The 23,694-nt window shown below is 35.0% G+C and overlaps 1 protein-coding gene across 1 annotated transcript; it reads right to left on the bottom strand.

Moving 5' to 3' along the window:
• Window positions 1-1,739: 1,739 nt before the first annotated feature.
• RPF1 (ribosome production factor 1 homolog (S. cerevisiae)) lies at window positions 1,740-20,190 on the bottom strand. Its single transcript, XM_004679163.2, has 9 exons — window positions 19,936-20,190; window positions 18,228-18,284; window positions 17,258-17,338; window positions 7,204-7,299; window positions 6,487-6,640; window positions 3,493-3,575; window positions 2,908-3,089; window positions 2,563-2,689; window positions 1,740-1,972 (listed from the first exon to the last, which is right to left on the bottom strand). Exons 1-9 carry the CDS (start codon window positions 20,155-20,157, stop codon window positions 1,931-1,933), a joined length of 1,044 nt encoding a protein of 347 aa, XP_004679220.1. The 5' UTR covers window positions 20,158-20,190; the 3' UTR covers window positions 1,740-1,930.
• Between the last annotated feature and the right edge of the window lie 3,504 nt (window positions 20,191-23,694).

Below are 23,694 nucleotides of genomic sequence, written 5' to 3'. Positions count from 1 at the left end.
ACAGCCAGATCTTAACCTATTGGCTCTTTTGTTTCTTGCTTGTTTTGTAATTTGCACTGATTCAGGCATCATAGTTTGAGAATAAGTTTTGAGTCTGTTCATCTCTTGAATATTACCAAATTATTTTAAGTTTTCAACAAGTCTAAAGAGTACATGATGGTACTGAATTAACTGATTTACTCTGTTAATATTTAAAAAGATTAAGGGCTATACCCATGTTTTTACTACTATTTTTTAAAATAGTTTTAAAACAGAAATTTTTTATTAAGGCATAATGTTTATTAATTTTTGATATTTGTGTTTTGCCACAGATTGTTTTAATTGTTGTGTGTCATCATGTATATAAATTTTAGTTTATTCCAATTGTGTTAGACTATTTAGTTTTTTTGTTTTTGGTTTTTTTTTTGCTGTTAAACCACCGCTAACAGTTAATAACCATGTACATGTTTCTTTGTTTATCAGCAAAGAGATGTGTAACTGTTTTCTTTTACCTTAGTGGATTATTGCCAAGCTCTTGCTCACTTTGTAGGAATATGTCAGATTTTTCTCAATTTAAGAGATTAATATTTACCTTTGTATTATGGTAGAATGTTTTGATAGGCTTTGTAAGGTAACCTTTAAGTCTATTTATTTACAAATATAAATGATACATACTTTATTCAGGCTGGTTGTCAGAATTTAAGGGGACATGTGCGTGTGGTATGTGTGCCTAAAATGAAAAAAATTAACTCCCTAGAAGTAATGAGATGTAATGCTATTCAGAAAAAGGTTTTCTTTGCTCCATTACCCTAATTTATTTTTTCTTTCTCATTTCAGGTTTTGCAAACCACTTTTCATGACCCAGTGAACTTGCAAAGGAAAGCTAAATTTGAGGCTGTAAAAAAAAGCTTCTCCCTGTAACAAGTGCCATACTATGTAAACTTCTACTTTTGTCAGTCCTTAACATCTACCTCTCTGAAATTTCATGAATTTCTATTTCACAAGGGTAACTATTTTATATAGACTGGCAGTAGCATACAATAAAAAACTGAATATAGAACTTAGTTTCTTGTTTAATTATTGGTATTAAATACACTGTATTCATCTATTTTGAACATGAAGTTAAATGACAGTTTCCCCCTTTCTATGAAGGAGTCTTAAAGCTTAAGCACTTATTCCACCAAGTCTTCTCCCATCACCTTATGCTATATATTTTTAAGACTGCTAGAGATGTAAAGGTATGATACATACTTTCAAGGTCAGGAGAAAACTTTGTTTTAGTAATATTTCTAATTTCTTTGTTGGGTTATTTCCATTACACCTAAAAGCTGTTTCCTAACAGCTTTCCTACTGGTTATATAGAAAAAAGATGAGGTTTAAGAGCTCCACTAGAAGATGTAGGAAAAACTTCAAAACAATTTACAGTATAATACAATGAGGTACGAAGCAAGAAAATATGAACCAGTTTACCTTCAGTAATTCCCAATTTTGCTTCAAGTTCTTCCATTTTTGCTGTAAAATTACCTTTCTAAAAGGCTTGATACATGTTCAAATATCTCAGAAACATGGCCTCTAATATATTCATGCAAAAATCTGGCAAAAACTGTGCCAAATGCTAGTTTATACAGTATTTACCACACAATAAATCTCTCCAACCCATGTTTCCTGAAGGTGCAAAGGGGAAAAAATTAATTTGAATTCTGATTCCAATTTACCCACAGATAACCCAGAAGAATATAGAAAATCTAAACTGCAACTTCTAAAATCACACCAAAATGACTTTTATTTGTATTTGCTGTAAATAATAATAAAAATGGAACTCAATGGCAGGCATTTGGTAATTTGCCTAGACATAAAAGATTTAAGAAATTAGGAAATGTTCTTATGAAAATGGTCTGTCACCAGTTCAAGATAGGTGTTTAGCAAAATCCAATACTATTCCCTTAGTATTTTATAAATGGAATTTTCTTCTACTTGTGTCCATTTCTCGGGGCTGAAAATTAGGAGAAAATAAATTAGTAAACAACCTATAAGTAACACCAAGGGCTAAAAAAAAAATTGTCTATATGAAGTTACTATTTCACAGATGTGTAATATAATTTTAAAGTAAAAATGATACTTAACTATTGGTTACTAGAAATGAGATCATGTTTGATATACTGAGGTTTTCATTTTCAATTTTTAAATGATCTCCAAACTTACAAAACATCTAGTTATAGTTCTCAATAAGCAGGCAACAGAATCATGTTCTAACAAACTTAAACAGATAGTTGGCCCATTTTGTCATTTTGTTGCTGACTCTAGTCTGTGCCCCCTTCTCACCCCCCAAATTTGCTTTCCTAACAGGTTCCTGTGATGTTGCTGGTCTCTGAGAACCACTATAATGGTTAGGATCCTTCTCATAAACTAGGATTAATCATCAGACTTTAGAGCCATACTAAAGACTGTTCTTGCTACCTCATGTGGGAAGAAATTCAAAGCAGAAGTTAAAGTATAAACACCAAAAACTTATTAAAGTTTCTGGTCTCTTTCTTGTTTCATACTTTTAAAATGATAGTCTTGATTTTTCAAATAAGCACATACCTTATGGACCCACTCATATTCTCCATATTTAGAATCGAAGGTTCCTTTCTGAAGAGATCTTAACTTTAAGGTAAAACGTGGTCCGAGTTCCTGAATTCCCACTTTCTTTTCACTCTTGAATATGTATCTTCAAAGACAGTAAGAATTGAGACCAGAAGTAGACAAAATAAGAATTAAGGATATAAGCTCAGTGACCCCCAACTGTTTCCTTAATGTTATGACAAGATTCAATAAAGCTAATTACTCATCTGTAATACCTGTCACATACGTTAGAAAACAGGCTCATACTGAAACTATTTCACAATTGAAACTGGGAAGTTTAAGGAGTTAAAATACCTTCCTTACCTATGAAACCGGAAGAAGATATAATCCCGTTGATTGTGGAATGTGGCAACCTGCCTTCCAACAAACTGAGGATTATGGGGAAAGAGGGATGCAAACATACGTCCAACAGAGTGGCCCAGCCTTGTTGTAAAATTATTTAGAATTATTTCAGGAATATGTTCTGTGGGGTCTTTACCTCTTCTCTAGAAAAATGAGAAGTTAAAATAATGAATATAAGCTAAATGGCAACATAGTCACTGCACTGTTAAGTTCCAGCTTTTACATAACAAGCTTACCATGTTAAATTCCAGGTTTTACGTCAGTTTTTTGTTCTTTTTTAATAACAACCACATGGCTTATCAAGCCCATAAAATCAGATACATCCAAAAATCTTAATATGCAATGAATGCACCAAAAGAATTCCTACTAGAAAACATGTTTCACAGTAATTAAGTTTATTTTTTTGTCTCAAGTACAATAATGCAAGAAAACTAGTAGACAAAATGATTGCTTAATCAGGAGAGTAAATATCTACATCAGTAACCTATAGCATCTACTAACCAAGTACCGCAGAGAAGTGCAAATCAAGGAATGCATAAAACTTACCTTAATTTCCTTACGTAGACGAACACTGCTCATTTTAAAATGTGCTGTTGGGCCATTTGGCAAGTGACTCAAAATTAATCCATCTGTTCATAAAGTCAAGAAAAAAACAGGGTGTTTCCCTGGTCTCAGATCTATGGTCAGCCACCTTGGCATGAGTGTGATCCTCAGCCAAGTAGCTGACCCACATGGTGCAGCAGACCTCTCCTGTCTTGTCTACTGCTCATTGGTAGATCTACCATTGAGATCTACGTGTTCTGCTCCCCACTGTGTGTCTGGGGAATTATCCCCTGCATTTCTGGCCAATACCCCAGTTCTTGTATGCATAAATAAGTAAAAATAAATCTTTTTAAAAAAGAAAGCTAAGAACACAACTGAACTTTATAATCTAAATCTTAAAATTGTTTGAATAACTGCTGCTCTATGCCCAAAGGCTTCTAAAATCTGTAACTGGGTAAATGGAAATCTTACCATACCAAAAACTCAAGATATGTATGCCATAATCCTACTTTTTCATAATGTAAGCAATAGCTGACACACTCAACAGAGCATATTGGGCATCCAACTAAAGTAGATAAAAAGAAATAATGTCCACTATTCTAACTGTAGCATTACAAATAGAGTATTGGTACAATACAATTGTCTTAGAACCTCCCAGAATGCACACATTTGTGAGGGCTCCCTTCTTGAAGTCAAGGTTATTAGTTTTTCTCAAGAGGACATGTGCTGATTATTGGGATTACTTGTACCATGAATTAAAATACCCAATTAATAACCATTTACTGATTATCTACCATATACAGAGAGCTGTGCTGGACTGTAAACTAAAAATGAAGTATAAGACATCTACAGTTAAGAGTTAGCGGTCAAGGTATGTTTTAAGTACTAGATGTACCAAAGTAAGATTAATCCTCCTTAAAAAGTAGGCCAAAAATCAGACTTCTAAACTCCATACAATGAATTTTAAAAGAAGATGTTGCCATCTTATAATGGCATGAATAGTCTTTCATTCATCCAAATTAGAATTTATGGTTGTCTTCATTTTCCTTCTCTCCCAGCAATTCCTAATTATTTCTTTTGTATCTTCGTAAATTCCTAACATCTACAGCACCCTTTTTACCTTTACTAAGTCGAAATCCTTGAGATTTTCTACCTGTTATTAAATTTGATTTTAGGCCTTATAAACAATGGGACTTTGCTGTGACATTATAATTTAATGTCCTACATGAAAAACAAAGTAGATAGCTTCTTAAGTTTTAACAGCTATAGCAAATTTCATAGCACTCTCATTAGAGACACATCTACAAAACAGACATAATCTGTTACATACCATACACATTAAATGCTACCATGGAATCTTTGCTCATTCTACTTGAAATACTTGAACTATCCATTAAGGCCCACTTCAATGCCACTCTCTTTACAGTCAAAATTAAGTTCTAAATCTCCGCTATTAGTATGGCCAAGTGTTAACTTATCTGAATTATAATCATGTACATGGCCTTTCTTCTCCATCAATCTCTTAGCTCTAGGAAGATAGCTCTGTCTCTGAAATTAGTGCTTGCCACATATCAAATTATATCAGATTATCAGTAAATGAATTGAAAAATTCAACATCATGAGGTATAGCCAAAAGTACATCTGTATCATTTACTCATTATACAATGAAACCCGTAAGGGGCTTAGAAGAGGTAAGGTCATTACTTCAAGCTTAACTCAAAGGTAAAGTTCTTTCTAAAAAAAACAAACAAACAAAAAAAAACACCACTACATTGTGGTTTGTGTCAAAACTACAAAACCCAAACATCAACTCATAAATACATGCACTGTACAAAAAGTTTTGTTAGCTAATCCCTAACATAAATAATGCAAAAAAGGAATCATTAACAGTACTTCAATAAAGAAGAGGCTGAGAAGGGTTCCGTAAATCAGATCAAATTTCAGAACAAGGCAGATTTCACAAGGGTGGGATTACCAATGCCTAAGCCCTTGACTGGCAGCTACCTGATTTCAAAATCTTTGGAGGCATCCCATCCTAATGACTGGTATTTAGTATCCAAGAATGCAAGGAATGCAAAACCACTCTGGCATAAGAAATACCCTATCTCAAATTTCCATTTAAAAATAATAGGTCTGTCCAGAAAGTCTCTGTGCTTCCCATTACACCATTTACTAACATGCTTACACAGTCAAGCAACATGACCTAGCAGTAATATATTTGATGAGACCCTTATGGGAAATCCAAAGCTAAGTATTACTTCCTACATTTCAAACACAAGGAAACAGTGGGTAGACATTTGATTTACAAAAGTAGCAAAGTAATGAAATCTTAATTTGTTTGGCATGCATCTATCTGACTCACAGTTCACAGATTTGATAAATTTCTCTTCTAGAAAGTAGAATTTTGACACAACAGTACATAATTTGGCCTCAAAGCCCTTCCATGAAAAACATGAAATCTAGGCATATTAAACTATTTGCAGAGTCCCAACTGGGTCAACTCTTTGATTATTCCTACCTTTCCAAAAGCTATCTGTTTACAGTGGGTACGCTTCCTATGTCTTATTCATCTCATTTACTCGTAACTATTTAGACTGAGCTAAAGCATCTTTATCCACCAAGTCCTTGTTCCTTGATATGCCCAGGGCTGACTTTACCAGGCACTCTGCACTGTATCCTGCAGTTCTCTTTAACTGCACTAGCCACACTATACTTTTGTTAACTTACATGCCTACTGTCTTTTACTAGATTATGAGTTCCTTTAAGCTGATTCTCTTATTTATCTTGTATCTTTTACTAAAGATTAATATCTCCCCTACTGTGTTTGCTGAAAGAAAAGGAAAAATTATTTCTCTGACTCTTGGATTCACTTTACTTTTGGGTTTAAAATGAGGTACTGGAACTTTACTGGGATCATTTCCCCTTATTCTTTTAAATATATCTTAAAAGGCAATGAAAGTGACACAAGAAAACTTTTAAAAAAAAAACAAAGGATACTTGGTACTTTACGATCTTCATTAATAACTATTAGATCTGTAAAATCTCGGGAGATACACTGTGGAATAATTTTTTTCAAAGCAAGTCCTCTTCTGTAATAAACATGGGCATTTGGTATAACTGTAGAGAGCTGTTCACAGAGTCTCACGGTTCTCTATAAAACAAAATAACAGAATCCTCAGACGTGTAAAATAAAAATGTTATATAATATGTTATTATAAGGAAAGGAGTAATGATTGCTATTAGAGTTATAAATAGAGACTGCCAGGAAAAGAACAAAATCTGACGTGTTCTAGCCTTTTTCAATAGCTAATCACCCTAATGCAGTACTGGGTTAATTCTGCCCAACCAAGGGATGTTTACAATATCTGACATCCTTTTTGGTAATTATGATGGGTAATGGTGGAGGGGACATAGCTGCTACTGGTATCTGATGGACAGAGGCCAGGAATACTGTTACACACCGACTGTGAACAACAATTCTGTAACAAAAAGTCAATCAAAATGTTAATAGTGCTGGGTTGAGAAACCCTATCCTGAAGGTTTTATTTTGTTAGCCCTACAAACAGGTCATCAGTACTACATTTTATTTAGCTTTTTATAGCAATTGTATAAGATAATTACTAATAATTTAGCTTGTCTGATCAGAATGCTTCAAATACTCTGAGTGACATAAGAAATAAGAATTCAAGAATTATACTAGTAAGATGTGCTTACCCCATGAGGTCTATCAGATGTTGTAATGAGAATCTTGGGAGAAGTTTGTCTATTAAAGTAAGAAGAAAATTCATCTGTAGCTTCATCATAAGCAACCTAAGATCAGAAAAAGAAACAATCTTACATTACCCAAATTATTATTCTGGGTCAGGATTTTAAAAGTAGTTCTGGTAGCATTGTGTGAGTGTATACTTTCATTTAATTGGGGGATTTAAAGAAGGCCTAAGAGGGATTCATATTAATGGCAAAAGGAAGAGGCTAGGTGGCTTCCTTTCTGCAGAGTAGAGTTTAAAATTGGGAAAAAACAACTTCAGGACATAAACTCAGAGGGTTTATTCTTGAGAACATCAGAAATCTTGCCAAGAGCAATTCCATTTCCCCCACTAATTTGATTGGTGAAAATGAACTTTGCCAATCTGAGAACTGATGGTAGGCAAATACCAGCAATCCTGAATCCAGATGTTTGGACTAGATTCAGAATGGCTGGTTACAGACTCAGTGCAGGGTAGATGTGAGTAAGCCAGAGATTTAAAGGCCAGTTCAGGTAATGAATGAGAGTCAGAGCGGCTAAGACACTCCCTCCACAAATTCGTGCCTGGAAATTGAACTAGCCAAGGGAGAGACATGAAAAGCAAGAAAGACTTGAGAACTGGCTACAGCACTAGATGCATCCCTCAAACAAACATACAACTCAGGTGGTAGAAGATATGTAAACCTTAGGGGCTCAACATGCAACATAACCGCTGACCAAGTAACTGATTATTAAGTCAATGTGTACTGACTCCTAAGAAGGGAGGTAGAAACAACAATTAAAAAAAAACGAGCAGAGAGACATACTGCAGTTACCAGAGACAATTTCACACTGTTAGGCAAGTTAATTTTAAAAAGAAACAAAACCAAAATGTCCACATATCAAACGAAATATTGGCCATGCGAAAGACAAAAAAGAAGTATAATCACAAAAAAAGTATAATCACGAAAAAAGTATTTTGTTTTCAATGAAAACAAAATAAGAAGCTTAGACATAGTATTTAACAAAAATTTCAAAGTAACTATAAAGAATTGAAGGAAAGGGAAAATATGGGAAATAGGTCAATAAACATTATCTACTTTAAAGAACAGAAAAAACAATCACACAAAAGCAAAGCTGGGAAACTTGTAGGACAATGCTAACCTTTTCAATAGTTGTGAAGAGGGAGTTCCAGAAGAGGAGAGGAAGGAATTTTTTTTAAAGTATTAAAGAAATAAAGGATACAAACTTCCCAGGTTTGATGAAAAACATTAACAGATCAAAGTTCAATAAACCAGACGCATATAATAAAAGAACAAATCCTAAACACATCACAATCAAACTACTAAAATTCAAAATGAGAAACTTTAAAAAAAAAAGATAAAAATAAATTATGTACAGGGGAATAATGATGACTAATGGGTGACTTGCCATCAGAAATTAAAGATTAAGTGGAATATGGTCACATACTGAAATAAAAAAAAGTGAACCAAGGTTCTGTTTCCTGCAAAATTATCTTTTAAACATGAAGCCTAAAAAAAGTACATTTTCAGAGAAATAAAAACAGGATAATTGGCTAATAACCTCGCTATAAAAACAGACTTAAGGAAATCCTATAAACTAGAAAAAAACAAAACAAAACAAAACCATCAGATCACCAGATGTAATTAATCCAAAGGAAGGAAAGATGAGCACTATAAATGATGAATACAGTTGTAAACATAAAGTATTTTAAACCAATAATTATAACACTGGATTTTAACATAGCCAGGTATGTATATATAAAAACAGCAGCACAAACAAAAATGGAGGAAATGAAGTCATTACCAGAGTTGTCAATCTTTATTTGAAGTAGATTGTGATAAAGATGCATACTGTTAATTCCTAGAGCAACCACTTAAAAAAATCAAACCTAAACTATATCTTAAAAATCAAGTGGAATTAGGCCCTCCCTGGTGGCGCAGTGGGTTAAAACACAGCACTAGAAAGCTGAAACCACTTTCGCATGAGTTTGATAGTTTGATTCCGTCTGCCGCCTGCCCCGGAGGTGACCACATGGTGCGGCAGACCTCTCCTGACCCCCCCCCCCCTCCGCTGCTCCCCTCAGCAGTGTACTTCATCGATCTGCCTGTTCTGCTCCCCACTCTGTCTCTGGTGAAGGCTTTCACCACCCCTGAACTCTGGCCTGTATCCCAGTTCTGTATGCACAAATAAATAAATCTTAAAAAAAAAATCAAGTGGAATTAAGATGATATACTAAAAAAAAGGAGTAGTTGAGGAGGAGTAGAAGAAATGTAGCCATTAAGATATTGGTAGGTGGTAGTTTTAATGAGGGAAATTAGTTTGTCCTGTTTGGCCTAAGAAGAGTTTTCAAAGTGGCAAGCTGATATAATGTGCATTCCAAGGGAGGAGGTGAGCTGCCTCCAAATGCCCCAGGGCCGGGCTCTCAGCAGGTAGGGGTGGTCACATTCTCTTGATGGCTTGCCCCAACATTCCACCTCTCCTCACTGGATTTTAAATCTCACACACACCCATCTTGTGCAATGAGCCCCGAGTGGTCAGCAAGGGTTTTACTAGGGGGGAATTGGCTCATTTAGAGTGGCTGCATTGAGACAGATGCCACTGCAACAATTCAGGCACAGGCAAGAGAAAACAGGTTCGGAGAATGACTACCAAAAATCAGTAACAACTCTCCAAGAGCCTCATAATCCTAACCACTGCTTTACTAACTCCCTTCGGTTGGGGTAGGATCACTCAAGGATTCACAAGAATTTGTCCTCACAAGATTGAATAATGGTATGTTACTGATTTAACAAATACGAACACCTGGCATTCTGTTTGGAGTGGCACAGGTGCCTCTATGAGGTCGGAATAATGTCCAAAGCCATCCAATTTTGGAGGGCAACTTTTTTCATTCAGAGTTCAGCAAGGACAGACTTTGTTGCCTATCATTTCAGCTTTGCTGGGGTCATTTAGTAAAGACATCTATGTGTAAATATAATGTTCCCATCTGACCCCGAAACAGAATACATATTTTCAAGGGCACGCACAGCACAATCCAGAAACAGATTCCATGCAAGGACATATGAGTGCTTAACTGAAAAAGACAATTTTTTTTCCTTTTATTGCATAAAGATGGTTATTTATTTATTGTTAAAAGCTTGTTTTTAGACGAAGTGCTTTTGTTTCCATATTTTGGCTATTGTAAATAGTGCAACAAACAAAGCCATGCATTTCTCCTTCTGAATTAATGTTTTTGGGTCCTTTCTGCAGACTCCGAGGAGTGGAATAGCTGAGTCAAAGGTAGATCCAGCCATTTCTAGTGTTTTGAGGAACCTTCATAGATTTCCATAGTAGCTGAACCAGTTTGCATTCCCACCAGCAGTGTAAGAGGGTTCTTTTTTCACCACATCCTTGCCAAAAACTGTTTTTGTTTTTTTTAACTACAGGCCATTCTCTAGGTGTGTGATGGTAACCCACTCTGGTTTTGCTTTTGAGTTTCCTGATAATGAGTGATGATGGACAACTTTTCATTTTCCTCTTTTCTTCTTTGGAGTGGTGTCTTTTTAGGAGTTCTCTGTTTTTGTTAAACTGTGTGACCTCTTTGTATTATCTTTTCTATCTGTCCCTTATCATATAGTTTTTATTTTCTTCTGATATCATATATGGTTTGTATTTTCTTCTGATTCTTTATTTTGGCTGCTGTCTCTTTTGTAGTACAAAAGTTTTTAGTTTGATATAGTCCCAGTTATTTATACACTCCTTTGCTTTTCTTGCTTCTGGAGATGAGTCCTTGAAGATGTTTCTGAAGTTTGTGTCTTGGGAGTGTTTTGCCTTTGTTTTCTTCTCTGTATTTTATGATTTCGGGTCTCACATCCACTTTGAGTTGATTTTTGTATATGATGTCAGATGACAAGTCTAGCTAGCTTCATTCTTTGGCAAGTGGCAGTCCAGTTTTCCCAGTAATACTTACTGAAGAGCTACCTTGTTTCAGTGCATGTTCTTTACTTCTTTGGGATAGACTTGGTGACCACATATGTATGGTTTTATTTCTGGGCTAATATTTGATTCCATTTTTTTGTGAGCTTGTTTTGTTTCAATACCATGCCATTTTAATTATTATAGTATAGTTTGAAGTCTGGGTGTGTAATACTGTTATTCTTACCCTTCTTAGACAAGACAGTTATGGCTATTTTTTTTTTGTGATTCGATATGAATTTCAGCAACATTTGTTCCGTTTCTTTGAAGAATGTCACTGAGGTTTTTATTGAGTTGCTTGAATATGTAGTTGGCTTTTGGTAGGATAGCCATTTTGATAATGCTGGTTCTTCTAATCCCTGAGGCAAGGAGTATCTTTCCATATCTTTGTGTCTTCTATTTCTTTTAACAATGTTTTATAATCTTTGTATAGGTCTTTCATCTCCTTTGTTATTTCCCAAGTATTTAATTTTGGGGAGTGTAAGTGTAAGTATTTAAGAATTCTCTATATTGTGTCATATGCAAATGTAGCTTTACTTCTTTCCCAATTTGGATTCCTTTTGTCTTTCTCTTGCCTAACTGCTCTGGCAAGGACTTCCAGTATCATACTGAATAGCAGTGGTGAGAGTTGACACACCCTTGTCATGGACACCCTTGCCTTGTCCCAGATCCTAGTGTAAAAGCTTTCGGTTTTTTACCATTGAGAATGATGTTAGCTATGGGTTTGTTGTATATGGCTTGTATTATGTTAAGATATGTTCCCTTTATTTCAAGTTTTTCAAGGACCTTACATAAATGTATGTTGAAGTTTGTCAAATGTTTTCTTGGGTTCTAATAAAAATGTGGTTTTTATTTTTCTTTTTATTGATGTAGTAAGTTTAATTAACTGACTTTCTGCTGTTGACCCACCCATTGTCCTTAGAATAAATCACACTGGGTCATAGTGTATAGGTCTTTTGATGCATTGTTGGATTCTGATTGCTCAGATTTTATTTAAGGATTTTAGCATCTGCACTGATTAAGGAAACTGGTTAGTGGTTTTCTTTTACTGTGTTGTCTTTGCTTGGTTTTGTTATTAGTGTGCTGTTAGCCTCATAAAATATATTTATAAGTATTCCTACTCTCTCAATTGTTAAGAATATTTTAGTAGTAGAGGCACTAGTTCATCTTTGAACTTTTGGTAGAATGTTTCCCTTGTGAAACCATATGGCCCAAGGCTTTTATTATTTGGAAGAGTTTTGATCACTGTTTCAATTTCCTTGCTTGTACCTGATTTGTTCAAATTTTTTATTTCTTCTTTATTCAATCCTGGGTGATTATATACTTCTAGAATTTGTCCATCTCATTTAGATTGTTGAAATGTTTGCATATAAATATTCCTAGTGGCCCTTCCTAGTTGCACAGCTGGCTAAGGTGCAGCACTGCAAACTAGCTGCAGCCACTTCAGTGCGAGTTGGATCCCTAACCCCAGAGGTGATCCTCATGGAGCAGCAGACCTCTCCTGTCTCGCCTGCTGCTCCCCTCAGCAGTGTACTTTTCAACCTGCCTGTTCTGCTCCCCACATTCTGTCTCTGTCACCTCCCCTGCACCTCTGGCCTGTATCCCAGTTCTATATGCATAAATACATAAACTTTTAAAAAATAAATAAATAAAACTTCAGATTATTTCTAGCCACCTCTAATTATCCCCCGGATTTCTGCTGTCTAATTTCTCCTTTCACTTATGACCCTATTTATTTGAATTTTCTTCCTCTTTTTCTTTGTGAGTCTGGCTAAAGATTTGTCTATTTTGCTTACTTTTTCAAAGAACCAACTTTCGGTTTCACTGATCTTTTGCACTGTCTTTTTTTACTTCTATTTCATTTATTTGTGCTTTGAGTTTTATTATCTCCATTTTGGTGATTATTATCATCATCTTTTTTTCTTGTTTCTTGATGAGGTCCTACTGCTATCTATTTCCCTGTTAATACTATACTGTATCCCATACAGTCTAAATGTTGGTTTCCTTATTATAACTTATCTCAAGATAATTTTTGACATATTCTCTGATTTCCTTAGTAGGCCAGTAGTATTTTAGCAGTATGTTGTTCAGTCTCAAAATAACAGAGGATCCCCTTGCTTTTATTTGTAGATGACTTTTAGTTTGATATTGAAAAGGTCTAAAATTAAATATGTACTACAAGCAGAATAAAGTTAAATTGAAATCAACAACAAAAAGAAACCAGGGAAATCCTCAACTTTTTGGAAATCAAAAATACACTTCTTAATGAATGATGAGCCAAAGAAAAACTCACAAGAGAAACATAGCAAAGGCAGTGCATAGGTAGAAAAACCAGAGCTTTAAGAGATTTTAAAGTATAAAATCAATAATCTCATTTCTATCTTAAGAAGCTAGAAAAAGAATAGCAAATGAAAAGTTAGCATAAGTAAAGACATAATATAGATCAGAGGAAACTTAATAAAAAATGCCAAGCAAAACCTAATTAAATTTCAAGAAGAATCAATAAATCAGAAAATAAAATATTTTCAAAGAGATGCAATTTTATTTTGAAAATAAAGACACCCAGGTAAGATATAAACAAGACTTAATGTATAAAACAAGTTTTATACATTAAGTCTTGTTTATATCTATCTATCTATCTACATCAGAAAATCAGGAAATTTACTGAAACACATTTTCAGTATTAGAAGACTTCAGTATTTAAAGAAATGCTTTGTAATTTTATATAGAAGACCAAAGGCTGAGGAAGAAAATAGTGCTGAAAAGAAGTAATCAGGGTTAGGACTGGACGGGGACACCTAAGCCTTAAGAGATAGCAAAATTAGCACGAAACTAAATAACAAAAATTAAAGAAAGGATACTGCGACAAACAAACTGTCTACAAATAGAGAGCCTAGAAAAAAGCCAAGCATATATGGACACTTGCTATATGACAAAGCGTTACAATACACTGTGGGGAAAGGCTGTAGCACTACTCTAAAAATGGTGCTGGGGGAAATGGTTACATATGGGGGGAGGGGCAGGCAGCATAAAGAAAGAAAAAAATAGTTTCCTTTCTCAGGCCAGAGAAATAAATTCCCGCTGACTAAGTACATAAATGTGAAAGGCAAGCTGTTAATTTTTTTAAGAATAAAATATGAGAACAGATGGTCACAAGATAAAGATTCCTTTAAAAAAAACACAAAAAGCATTAAATATCAAAAGGTTTTGAACCCCAATTCTATTAAGAACTTTTGTTAATCATGACACCTTAAAAAAATAAAAAAAGAGAATATAAAAATTAGAAGACACATGAAAAATGATTAGTATCCAAATGATAAGGGAAGTTCTAGCATTCAGTAAAATACACATGGTAGACAATTGGGCAAAACATGAGCTGGCATATCTTCACTGAAAACAAAGTAAATCCATTCATGAAAAAAGTACTCAACCACATTGGAAATCAGGGAGTTGTAAATTCAAACTACAATGAGTCCTTTACCACTAGTCTGAATATAACAATCATTGGTTAGCATGTGGATGAAGAGGGGCAAAATTGCTTTTTTATTACCTGAGTGCAGAATCATATGATCAATACTTGGAAACCATTTTGGTGCTCTCAGATATGTGAAACATTTACACACAAATTGTCCCCTAAGTAAGTATTAAGAGAAATTTTTACATATATATGTAGTCTCCATATGCTTACCATTCCCAATTAAGATACTGCCAAAAACGCTCCTTATCCTGTCACTGACAACTCCATCGACTCTGGCTATAAAAAAAATCTCAGTAACACCTTTGAATCTCCTTTCTTTCACACCCTCTATCCAAACTATGAAAACATTCTAAGAGCTCTAGTTTAAAAGTATACCCAAGTTGGGGTGGGAGGAAAACCCTCAGAATTCAGATCAATGCAGAGATCTGATCACTCTTCCCTGTTACTTCTGTAGCGTCCTACTCCCTAACTAGACTTACCTTCCTATGTTTTCAGAGCAGCAGCCAATTAGTTTTAATCAACTTTTAAAATTCAGTCTAGTCACACCATTCCTCTTTTCAAAATCATTCACTAGTTTTCCATTTCACTAAGTGTAAAAGAGATCGTCTTCACAATAGTCAACAAAGTCCCTGAAGTGGCCACTCTTCTGCATACTTTCCCAGCACCTCATCTATAATTTTCCCCCAACTAATTTCAGCTTGAGTGATCTCCTATTGTTCCTTAAAAACACAGTAAGCATGCTCTGCCCTGGAGATTTAACACTTGCTTTTTCCTTATCCTGGAAAAATTTTTGCCCAAAGATAGCTAGATACCTTCTATTCTTCAAACCTTGCTGATAATGATAAGGGTCACCTCAGTGACCCCTCAGTTAAGCCTGCTCAGTGAAGCCTGCTCTCACTAGCATAGATATATATAATTGCAACCCCAATTAAAAAAAAAAAAAGGAAGCAGCGTAAACAAAAAATTGCTTCAGAAAAAAAGGAAATATACCAAGGATACTCAATCTCCACTATAATAAGAGATCAGCAAATTAAGACTACAGAGATATAATTTCCTTCCTATCAGATTGGAAATAACTGCTTATAATTACAATATCTTGACTGAAAGTTTGAAGAGTAACTTAGATTTTTTCAGAATCCCAAACTATTCCCCTTTACTTAAAGAATACAAAGAGAAATATAGACGTTATAGAGGACAAACCTGGCAGACACCACTTTAATCGAGACGAAAATTAACATAACTAGTGGTGGAAAAATCAACAATATATGACTCCTGTTAAGGGCACTGAAAAAGATCACAGGTATTCCATAAACTGAATTATCATCATGAGGAAACTCACTCACTTAAGAGCACACCTACAGCACAACTGATCTATACTCTTCCAAAACATTAACGTCATTAAAAGCAAAGAAAGTCAAAGGAGGTTAGAGTCATTACTATGCATGAAACATACTTGGAATTTTCTTTTTGCTAAAAATGACATTACTAGGAAACTGGCTTATAGGTAGCAATATCATATATTGTGCTAATTGTCTGAATTCTGCTAACTATATACTGTGGCTAGTAAAAAACAATTATTATAGGCAATACACTAAAGAGGTACTGTGTCTGCCACTTAACTATTACGCCTTTCAGAGAAACTATAAATGAAAATCAAGTATGGTACAATTTAACACTCAGGAAATTTGAGTAAAGGGTATACATGACTCTATTTTACAATAAAATCTGAAATTCTATTAAAATAAATAAAATAAAAATGCACACACACATACCCTTATATATATATTTATATATATTTAAACTGTAAATTCTCTCTGTTCCAAGTAGCCTTGAACCTTCTTCATAATTCCTTCTTTTTTTCCCTTTAGCAACCAATCATCTGCTAACATATATTATTATGTTTATTCTTGCTCTTTCTAGATGTAAACTCTTGGTGGGCTAAAACTGTCTATGTGTGTTTTGTGCACTGATGGATCCCAATTCTTTATAACAGATCCAATAAACACTTGCTGGATTTTTATAACAGATCCAATAAACACTTGCTGGAAGATTGACTAAAGATACTAATAGATATATGAAAGAATATTAATAACAACATTTCTTGAAAGCAACAGCCTAACAAAGCCAAGTTTATTGTCACAAATTATTTAAAGGGAAAATGCAAAAACTGGAAGATTATCTTAAAACCAAGAGATTTATGAGGGCAGAAAAAAAAATCAAATGTTATACTGAGATATCAAAATGCTTTTAGTAAACACAATAAAACCCATTAGTAAAGGTCTATAGTGCGAGGAAGGCTTTTCAAGTGATGTAAAAAACTCAGCAGTATGATTCAGAGATTAAATAACCAATATAGATGCTTACTGAAGTATAACCATATATTTCTACACAGTAACTACTTTTTCTATAGCATTATTGGAAAATTCAAATATGAAATAATCTATAATAAGTAATAAGATTACATGCCATCATTATACCTGAGTCAGTCCATCATACAACTTTATCAGTCAGCACTTTAAACATTAATTTATGAACAAATAATTCATCAAGTATGGTCATCCAAAATGACTAAAGACTTCTAACATTACCTCTTCATCATTAGGGTCTACTATGGTTTCATCATGCACTCGCTGGTTGTCAATGGTCTTGGGTATAGGTTTTGGTGGAGCCTAAATAAAAAAAAAATCATGATAGCATTGTACATTAATAATTTTGTATTACAGGTAGGGAAGAGCAATAGAAATCTGAACATAATCCAAAAAACCATCTGTTCCTTAGTTCAACTCACCACTACATCAACCTTAACAACATTGAGCAAGCTTTTTAACGCTGTGAGCAGACATACACACTAGAAAACCTGCTAATATTGAATACAACAATGTCAGACAAATTAGCAAAGAAAAAAATTAGGATCAAAATAATTATCCACCAATGAGAAAATGTGGAACAGAATGGGGGGAAAAAAATAATCACAACAGTATATACATATGTTACTTTGTACCAATAACTCCAGAAAGCTATCCAGAAATAAATACCAAAAGCTACTAATTTGTTTCTATTTGCTGAACCAGTTTGTAGTTAATTTTACAAATGAAAGGTAGAAGTAATTTATATAAAAACTACATATCACTATTGTTAATGAACAACAAATAGGATAAATGTCCAACAATAGCATAAATAATAAACATATTAGAGAATATCAAAATGATGAAATACTATTGGAATCAGCAATCAGGCATACTTAGTTTACACCAAAAATTGAGTAAATGAAATATTAAGAATCAAAAAGACAAAATTGTAAGCAAAAACTAAAATTAATCCAAAATATATGTGCATCAGCAGAGATAGTTAAACTATTCAGGATTTTATTTCTTGTTACTCTGAAACAAATATTAAGTTTTAAGAAATTTCTTGTTTTAGGAAGTCATTTTTCTTCCCATGAAACAAGAATTCGTACTACTATCAAATAGTGATCAAGACAGAAATTTGCTGTGACCTACTGAATGTTGAGTATTAAAGAGTCTAACACTGTGCGAAGTGGTGAAAAATTTTATTTACCTTATCACCAAGAGCCTCTCTCTCTTTTTTAAGCTTTTTCTTAGCTGCCAACTTTTCCTAAAAGATTAAAAAAAAAAAATTGAGAAACCAAATTATATCACAAACACACAAAAACTACAGTTTATTAATTCAATGAATACTTAACCTGAACAAATCTTTGTTGTCTATTAAAATAAACACCTTAAATACATTTTCAGGGGCCCTCCCTTGTGGTGCCCAGCGCTGCAATCCTGCAGCAGCCACTTTAATAAGAGTGCAATCCCCAGCTCTGGAGGTGACCAACATGGATCAGCAGATCTCTCCTGTCTCACCTGGTGCTTCCCTCGGCAATGTCCTTAGTCCATCTGCCTGTTCTACTCCCCACTCCGTCTCTGGTGAATCCTCTCACTGGCCATGCACCTCTAGCCTGCATCCCAGTTCGGTATGCATAAATAAATAAAATCTTTAAAAATAAATAGATTTTCATATACAAGCTACTGTAAATCAAATGAGCTGGTCAATTAGTAACATTTAACAAAGATCTTGCTCCTTTAAAAAAAATATCTAAATTGGCAAGTTTAAGTACTTAAAATTTTAACAGCTTTAGCTTTTTAATATAAAGTGTCAAGTCAAAATATATACTAGAGAAGTTAACAAGTTTTTGCTGTTTTGTTTTGCAAGGCTAACAAGTTTGAATCTGAAATTAAACCAAGGTTATGTTGGTTTCTTCTCCTGGAAAGCATCAAAAACAAGTGGGTATAAGAGATGAATTTTCAGGGTGTTTCCAATAAAACTAACACTATCCACAAATTTTGTAACAATGAAGAACTTGCAAAGAGTGTGTGTCTGTAAACATACCTTTGAAAGATTTCTGAATAGAATGCTAGATACACAATACACCTCTCTAGTCTGCCCCAGCACCCCTTTAATCCATCAGGTTTCAGATAACAAATACTGTCCCAAGAAGTGTCCCAGAACCTCCTTCCCTTATCACAGCACACTGGAATGAATTAAATGCTCCTTTTATGTTCTCCAACAACTCAAGCACTTAACGACGAAAAAAAGACCATTCCACAGCCTCAAAAAGTTTAGTATGAGAAGACAGGCAAATAAAAATAATATCACATATGTGAACTTGTGTAATGTGGAAGAATAAGTAAATGCTTGCTTCCTATGGCTATTTAACCACAAAGGAGCAGTGTAGCTTGGGGAAGTTATCTAGAACTCTTTATTCTCTTCCTATATACCTCCAGAACAATATGAAGATAACGTTGCAAAGAATAAATGCAATTAGTAGAAACTTTACAGTACAGTAACAGTTGTTGCAAGAATCGAGCAGCATATAAATCTCGATATGTATTACCTGTATTACATGTTCTAGGAATTAACGATAGTTGGAAAGTACGAAGTGAGACAAAAACTTTAAGGTCCGGGGAGAGTAGTATTCACTATAAGGAGGGCAGGACTCTTGCTTTTATTTCAGTGGAGGACCCTAGGATATAGCTAGTAAAAGGAATCCTTAAGGCTCAGGAAAACGGTGAACCCAGAGAGCTGCCAATCTGAAGTGTCCAGGACCAGAAGGCGCGATTTTGCCTTCCCCCATTTATAATCACCACCCAGCGGAACCCCCTGGCAGTTGCCATCACGCGAATAATATGCTCCCCCACTGTGGTCCAGCAACCAGGAGGCACAGGGCGCATGCGTCCGGCCACCTCCGCCCCTCTCTTACCTTTCTCTGCTGCTGTTTCCACCGCGTGAACATTAAGTGTCGCCGCTGTTTGTTCTTAATCTCCGAAATGCTAAAGCCTGGAGGGAAGGCAGTCGCTTTCGGGGGTGGGACCCCACTTTCTGTCGTCCCATCCTCAGCGACTGCAGCCTCTTGAGGTTCTTCAGTAGCAACTTTTCGTTTCAGGCCTTTCTTACCGCTGCCCCCACTTTTATCACCAGCCATGATGTTTGCTTCCTCGGTAGGGAACGGAAGTAGCTTCCTCCTCTGACCCTGTTCCGTAAACTTTTACTTCCGGGTTGGAAAGTTCTTAAAGAAACAGACATATTTTGTTTAAAAGGTACCAAAAAGTAAATTTAAGCGTAAAGGTCTTGCCCAGCTTCCTGAACAATGAAATGATGAGTTAATGGTATACTTCGTTAAGCGTTTACTATGTGCTGAGCTCTCAAAATGTTGACATAAAATGCACCTGGTCTTTTACCGCAGAGTTTATGTTCTCATGGAGAGAGACTTAAAATGAGGACACAGTGTGGTGGGTTATAAAGTAACACTATGGAAGAAATAAAAGAGGATCATAAAAAAGGAGAGGGTTGATAGGGCAGCTTTTAAATAGGAATCTCAGACATTATTGAAAAAGTTACATTGAGCATAGGTTTAAAGTAGTAGTGAGATAACTAATCAGATATAACTATCTGAAAGAAGAGGTACTAATCTAAAAAAAGGTTACTTGGAAGAAAAATTAGCATAGGTGAGAGATTAATAAGTATGTTGGGGCCTCTCTAATGGCGCAAGTGGTAAAAGCCATCATTATGAAGTTATCTGCAGCCAGTGCATCACGAGTTTATTTTCTTACCAGGGAGCTGACCCACATGGCACAGCAGACCTCTCCTGTCCTGTGGGTTGCTCCCCTCATGCTCCCCACTCTGTCTGGTGAACTCTCTCCTCCACACCCATCCCAGGCCTGTACCCCAGTTCTTGTTTGCATCAATAAAAAACAGTATATTCCCAAAGTGAGACTTTCTGTAACTGTTACCTTCTATAGTCATGACCAAATTTAGAGTTCAACCTTCTCATGTCTTCATGAGACATGAAAAAAAATGCTGGAGCCAGTATATTTGTAAATCGTGTTGGCATCTAAGAATGTATTCTATGTAAATTAGCCCAATTAGGCCCTCCCTGGTGGCACAGGGTGTTAAAGCACAGCACTGAGAATCTAGCTTCCACATGAGTTCTATTCCTGCCTGCCCCGGATGTGACCACATGGAGTGGCAGACCTCTCCTGACTCTCCCGCTGCTCCCCTCAGCAGTGTACTTCCGTGGATCTGCCTGTTCTGTTCCCCACTCTGTCTCTGGAGAAGCCTCTCACCTCCCCTGAGCCTCTGGCCTGTACCCCAGTTCTGTATGCACAAATAAATAAATCTTAAAAAAAAAATTAGCCCAATTGTAGATATTAGATTTCTCAGGTCAGAGATTAAAAAAAAAAAATGTGTATCTGTATTGTTTATATGTACTTTCAGTTTATATTTGTTTTTTCCATGTTTATGACTTAATTTTCTGTAATACATGAAAATTACTATGTGAGAGAAAATATTTTCTATTATAATGTTTCACAGGCATAAAATATAGCACATATTCTGTGCAATAATCAGAGACACAAATATTTGAAATATAGTGAGCAACTACTAACAGTTCTTAATTCTTTTGTCTCAAAATCTCAGTATACCCTTCAAAATAATTGAGAGCTCCATGTGCTTTTTGTTTATATGTCTTGTATCTATCAGTATTTACCACGTAAAAATTAAAATCAAGAAAATTCATATGTATCTAATGATAAACTTTTTAAAATACAGCATACAAACTATATGAAGATGCCTGTATTTTCTAACACATACACAAATAGAAGAGTGACATTATTCTACATACTTTATAAATATTGTTCATGTCTAGTTTAAGAGAAGATAGCTGGATTTGTGTCTACTTCTACTTTTAATATGTTGTGATATACCATTTCAGAAGAAGTATTTGAAGAAACTGTGGCATCAAGCAGGATTGTGATTGGAAAAGGGAAGAATATTTAAGCGTTTTTTTTCAGATAGTTATGGGTAGTTTTTAATGTTATACCAAAATCTGAAAAGTGGTCATTTTCTTAAAGATTTGTGGCTAGTAGTTGCAACCTGAATCCATATTAATGCACTTTTCATATTCTCTTACATTAAAACCCATTGGTATGTCTGGCATATTGAATGGATCTTTTATCCACACATAATTTCAAAACCCAAGGTATTCATTTGGATATAATGATTTGCTAAGTCATGTTTATCTATCAAAAGTCAACACATTTAATTATACAGTATAAAAAATTCACATTTAATAAACTCACTTCTAATCACATTAGAAAAGCCTTCAAGTACAAGTATATTAGTTAAGCTTACAGTGGTGGATACAAGAGTTCTTTAAAATTCTGATTTTTCACTGAAAGAGAAGCTTTCTTGGCAATGTCAGTGCCCACAATTCAATGCATGTGGTGAAGGCAGAGCTTTAAAGTACTGCGGAATTGTGGGTGCTGAGGGTCTGTGTGTGTGTGTGTGTGTGTGTGTACTGATGTTGGTATCTTTTCCCATGGCAATTTCTTAAACTAGACCATCTTCTTGTTACATTCCTTCATCTGTGGACTTTGACAATTCACCACTAGTTATCCAGGGCAACTTTACAGTCAAACCTTGAATGTATTCTGAGAATCTACTTACAAAGGTTATCCATGCAGTGCTTTGTGGGATTCCTACCCTATTCATTTGTGCAGAATGCAAACCCCCAGATGATGATTACTAAAGCATAGTCATGCGAAAGGCAAAATTTATACTGTTTGTTGCTCCTGACTAAGAGTTTTCTTCTTTTCTGAACTGCCTCTTCACTTTTGATTGAGGCTATGAAACGTTTTCAATTTTTCTGAAGTTATCTACATATAACGTCATATATATGGTATAACTTCATATACGTATCAGTTATCTATTTACACTCTAGTAGGAATAACACTATCCTATGCAATGGTCTTTTTTTTTTTTTTCCTTCACAAAAATGGAAAGAAAACTTGTTGATTTAGGAGGAACAACAAAAGTCAGTAGCTTTTTGGATTTCCAAAGGCCAGGAGGGCCTCTTGAAGAGAGAAAGATAAGGATGTGAAAGAATAGTCTAAGGAACTAGAGGAACTGAAGATGTACTTATGAGGTCAGCGTTGCTAGTAGTGATAATGGCAATAACTGCAGATTTGGAATAAATGTCTATCCTCCATATTTTTTCCTACCCAGTCCTTTTTACTAGGGCTCTTGAAAGGTACCATTTCTTTGTAATAGCAGGTGAAGAAATGGACAGTAGTTTTGATAAAGGACCTTCAGTAAGTTACCAGTTTCCCAAAACCCCACCTTATCCCAGTACACACCAGAGAGATTTATCCCATCTGTATTCTTAAGCCTAGAGTTTGGCATACAGATGAGCATATTCCAAAATTTGCCTTAGTCAAAGGTACCTTTTTTATGACAGAGGCATGTAGTATTTTCCAGGAATTAGTACATGCCTATAATACTACACAAAATATGATCACTGGATCACAGGTCATGGCATGTCTGTACATTTGACAGAAATGCAGAATCTCAGACTGAATGAAAGACTGCATGATTTATAAACACATTACAATTTGAGAAACACTGCTGGAAAAAAGATGTGTGTTATATTCTTCACCTCCATACATTTCTTTTGCTTGTTCAG

This window comes from Condylura cristata, unplaced genomic scaffold, assembly GCF_000260355.1.
Source record: "Condylura cristata isolate star-nosed mole 26May11 unplaced genomic scaffold, ConCri1.0 scaffold00008, whole genome shotgun sequence".
NCBI lineage: Eukaryota > Metazoa > Chordata > Mammalia > Eulipotyphla > Talpidae > Condylura > Condylura cristata.
This window is presented reverse-complemented; position numbering and strand designations above follow the sequence as displayed.

Excerpts from the sequence above, each read along its gene's own strand:
- RPF1 (XM_004679163.2), bottom strand. The coding sequence starts at position 20,157 with ATGGCTGGTGATAAAAGTGGGGGCAGCGGTAAGAAAGGCCTGAAACGA. Across the intron at positions 17,339-18,227 it reads GAGAGGCTCTTGGTGATAAG|GCTCCACCAAAACCTATACC; the intron begins GTAAATAAAATT and ends TTTTTTATTTAG. Across the intron at positions 2,690-2,907 it reads ATCTTCTTCCGGTTTCATAG|ATACATATTCAAGAGTGAAA; the intron begins GTAAGGAAGGTA and ends CTGTCTTTGAAG.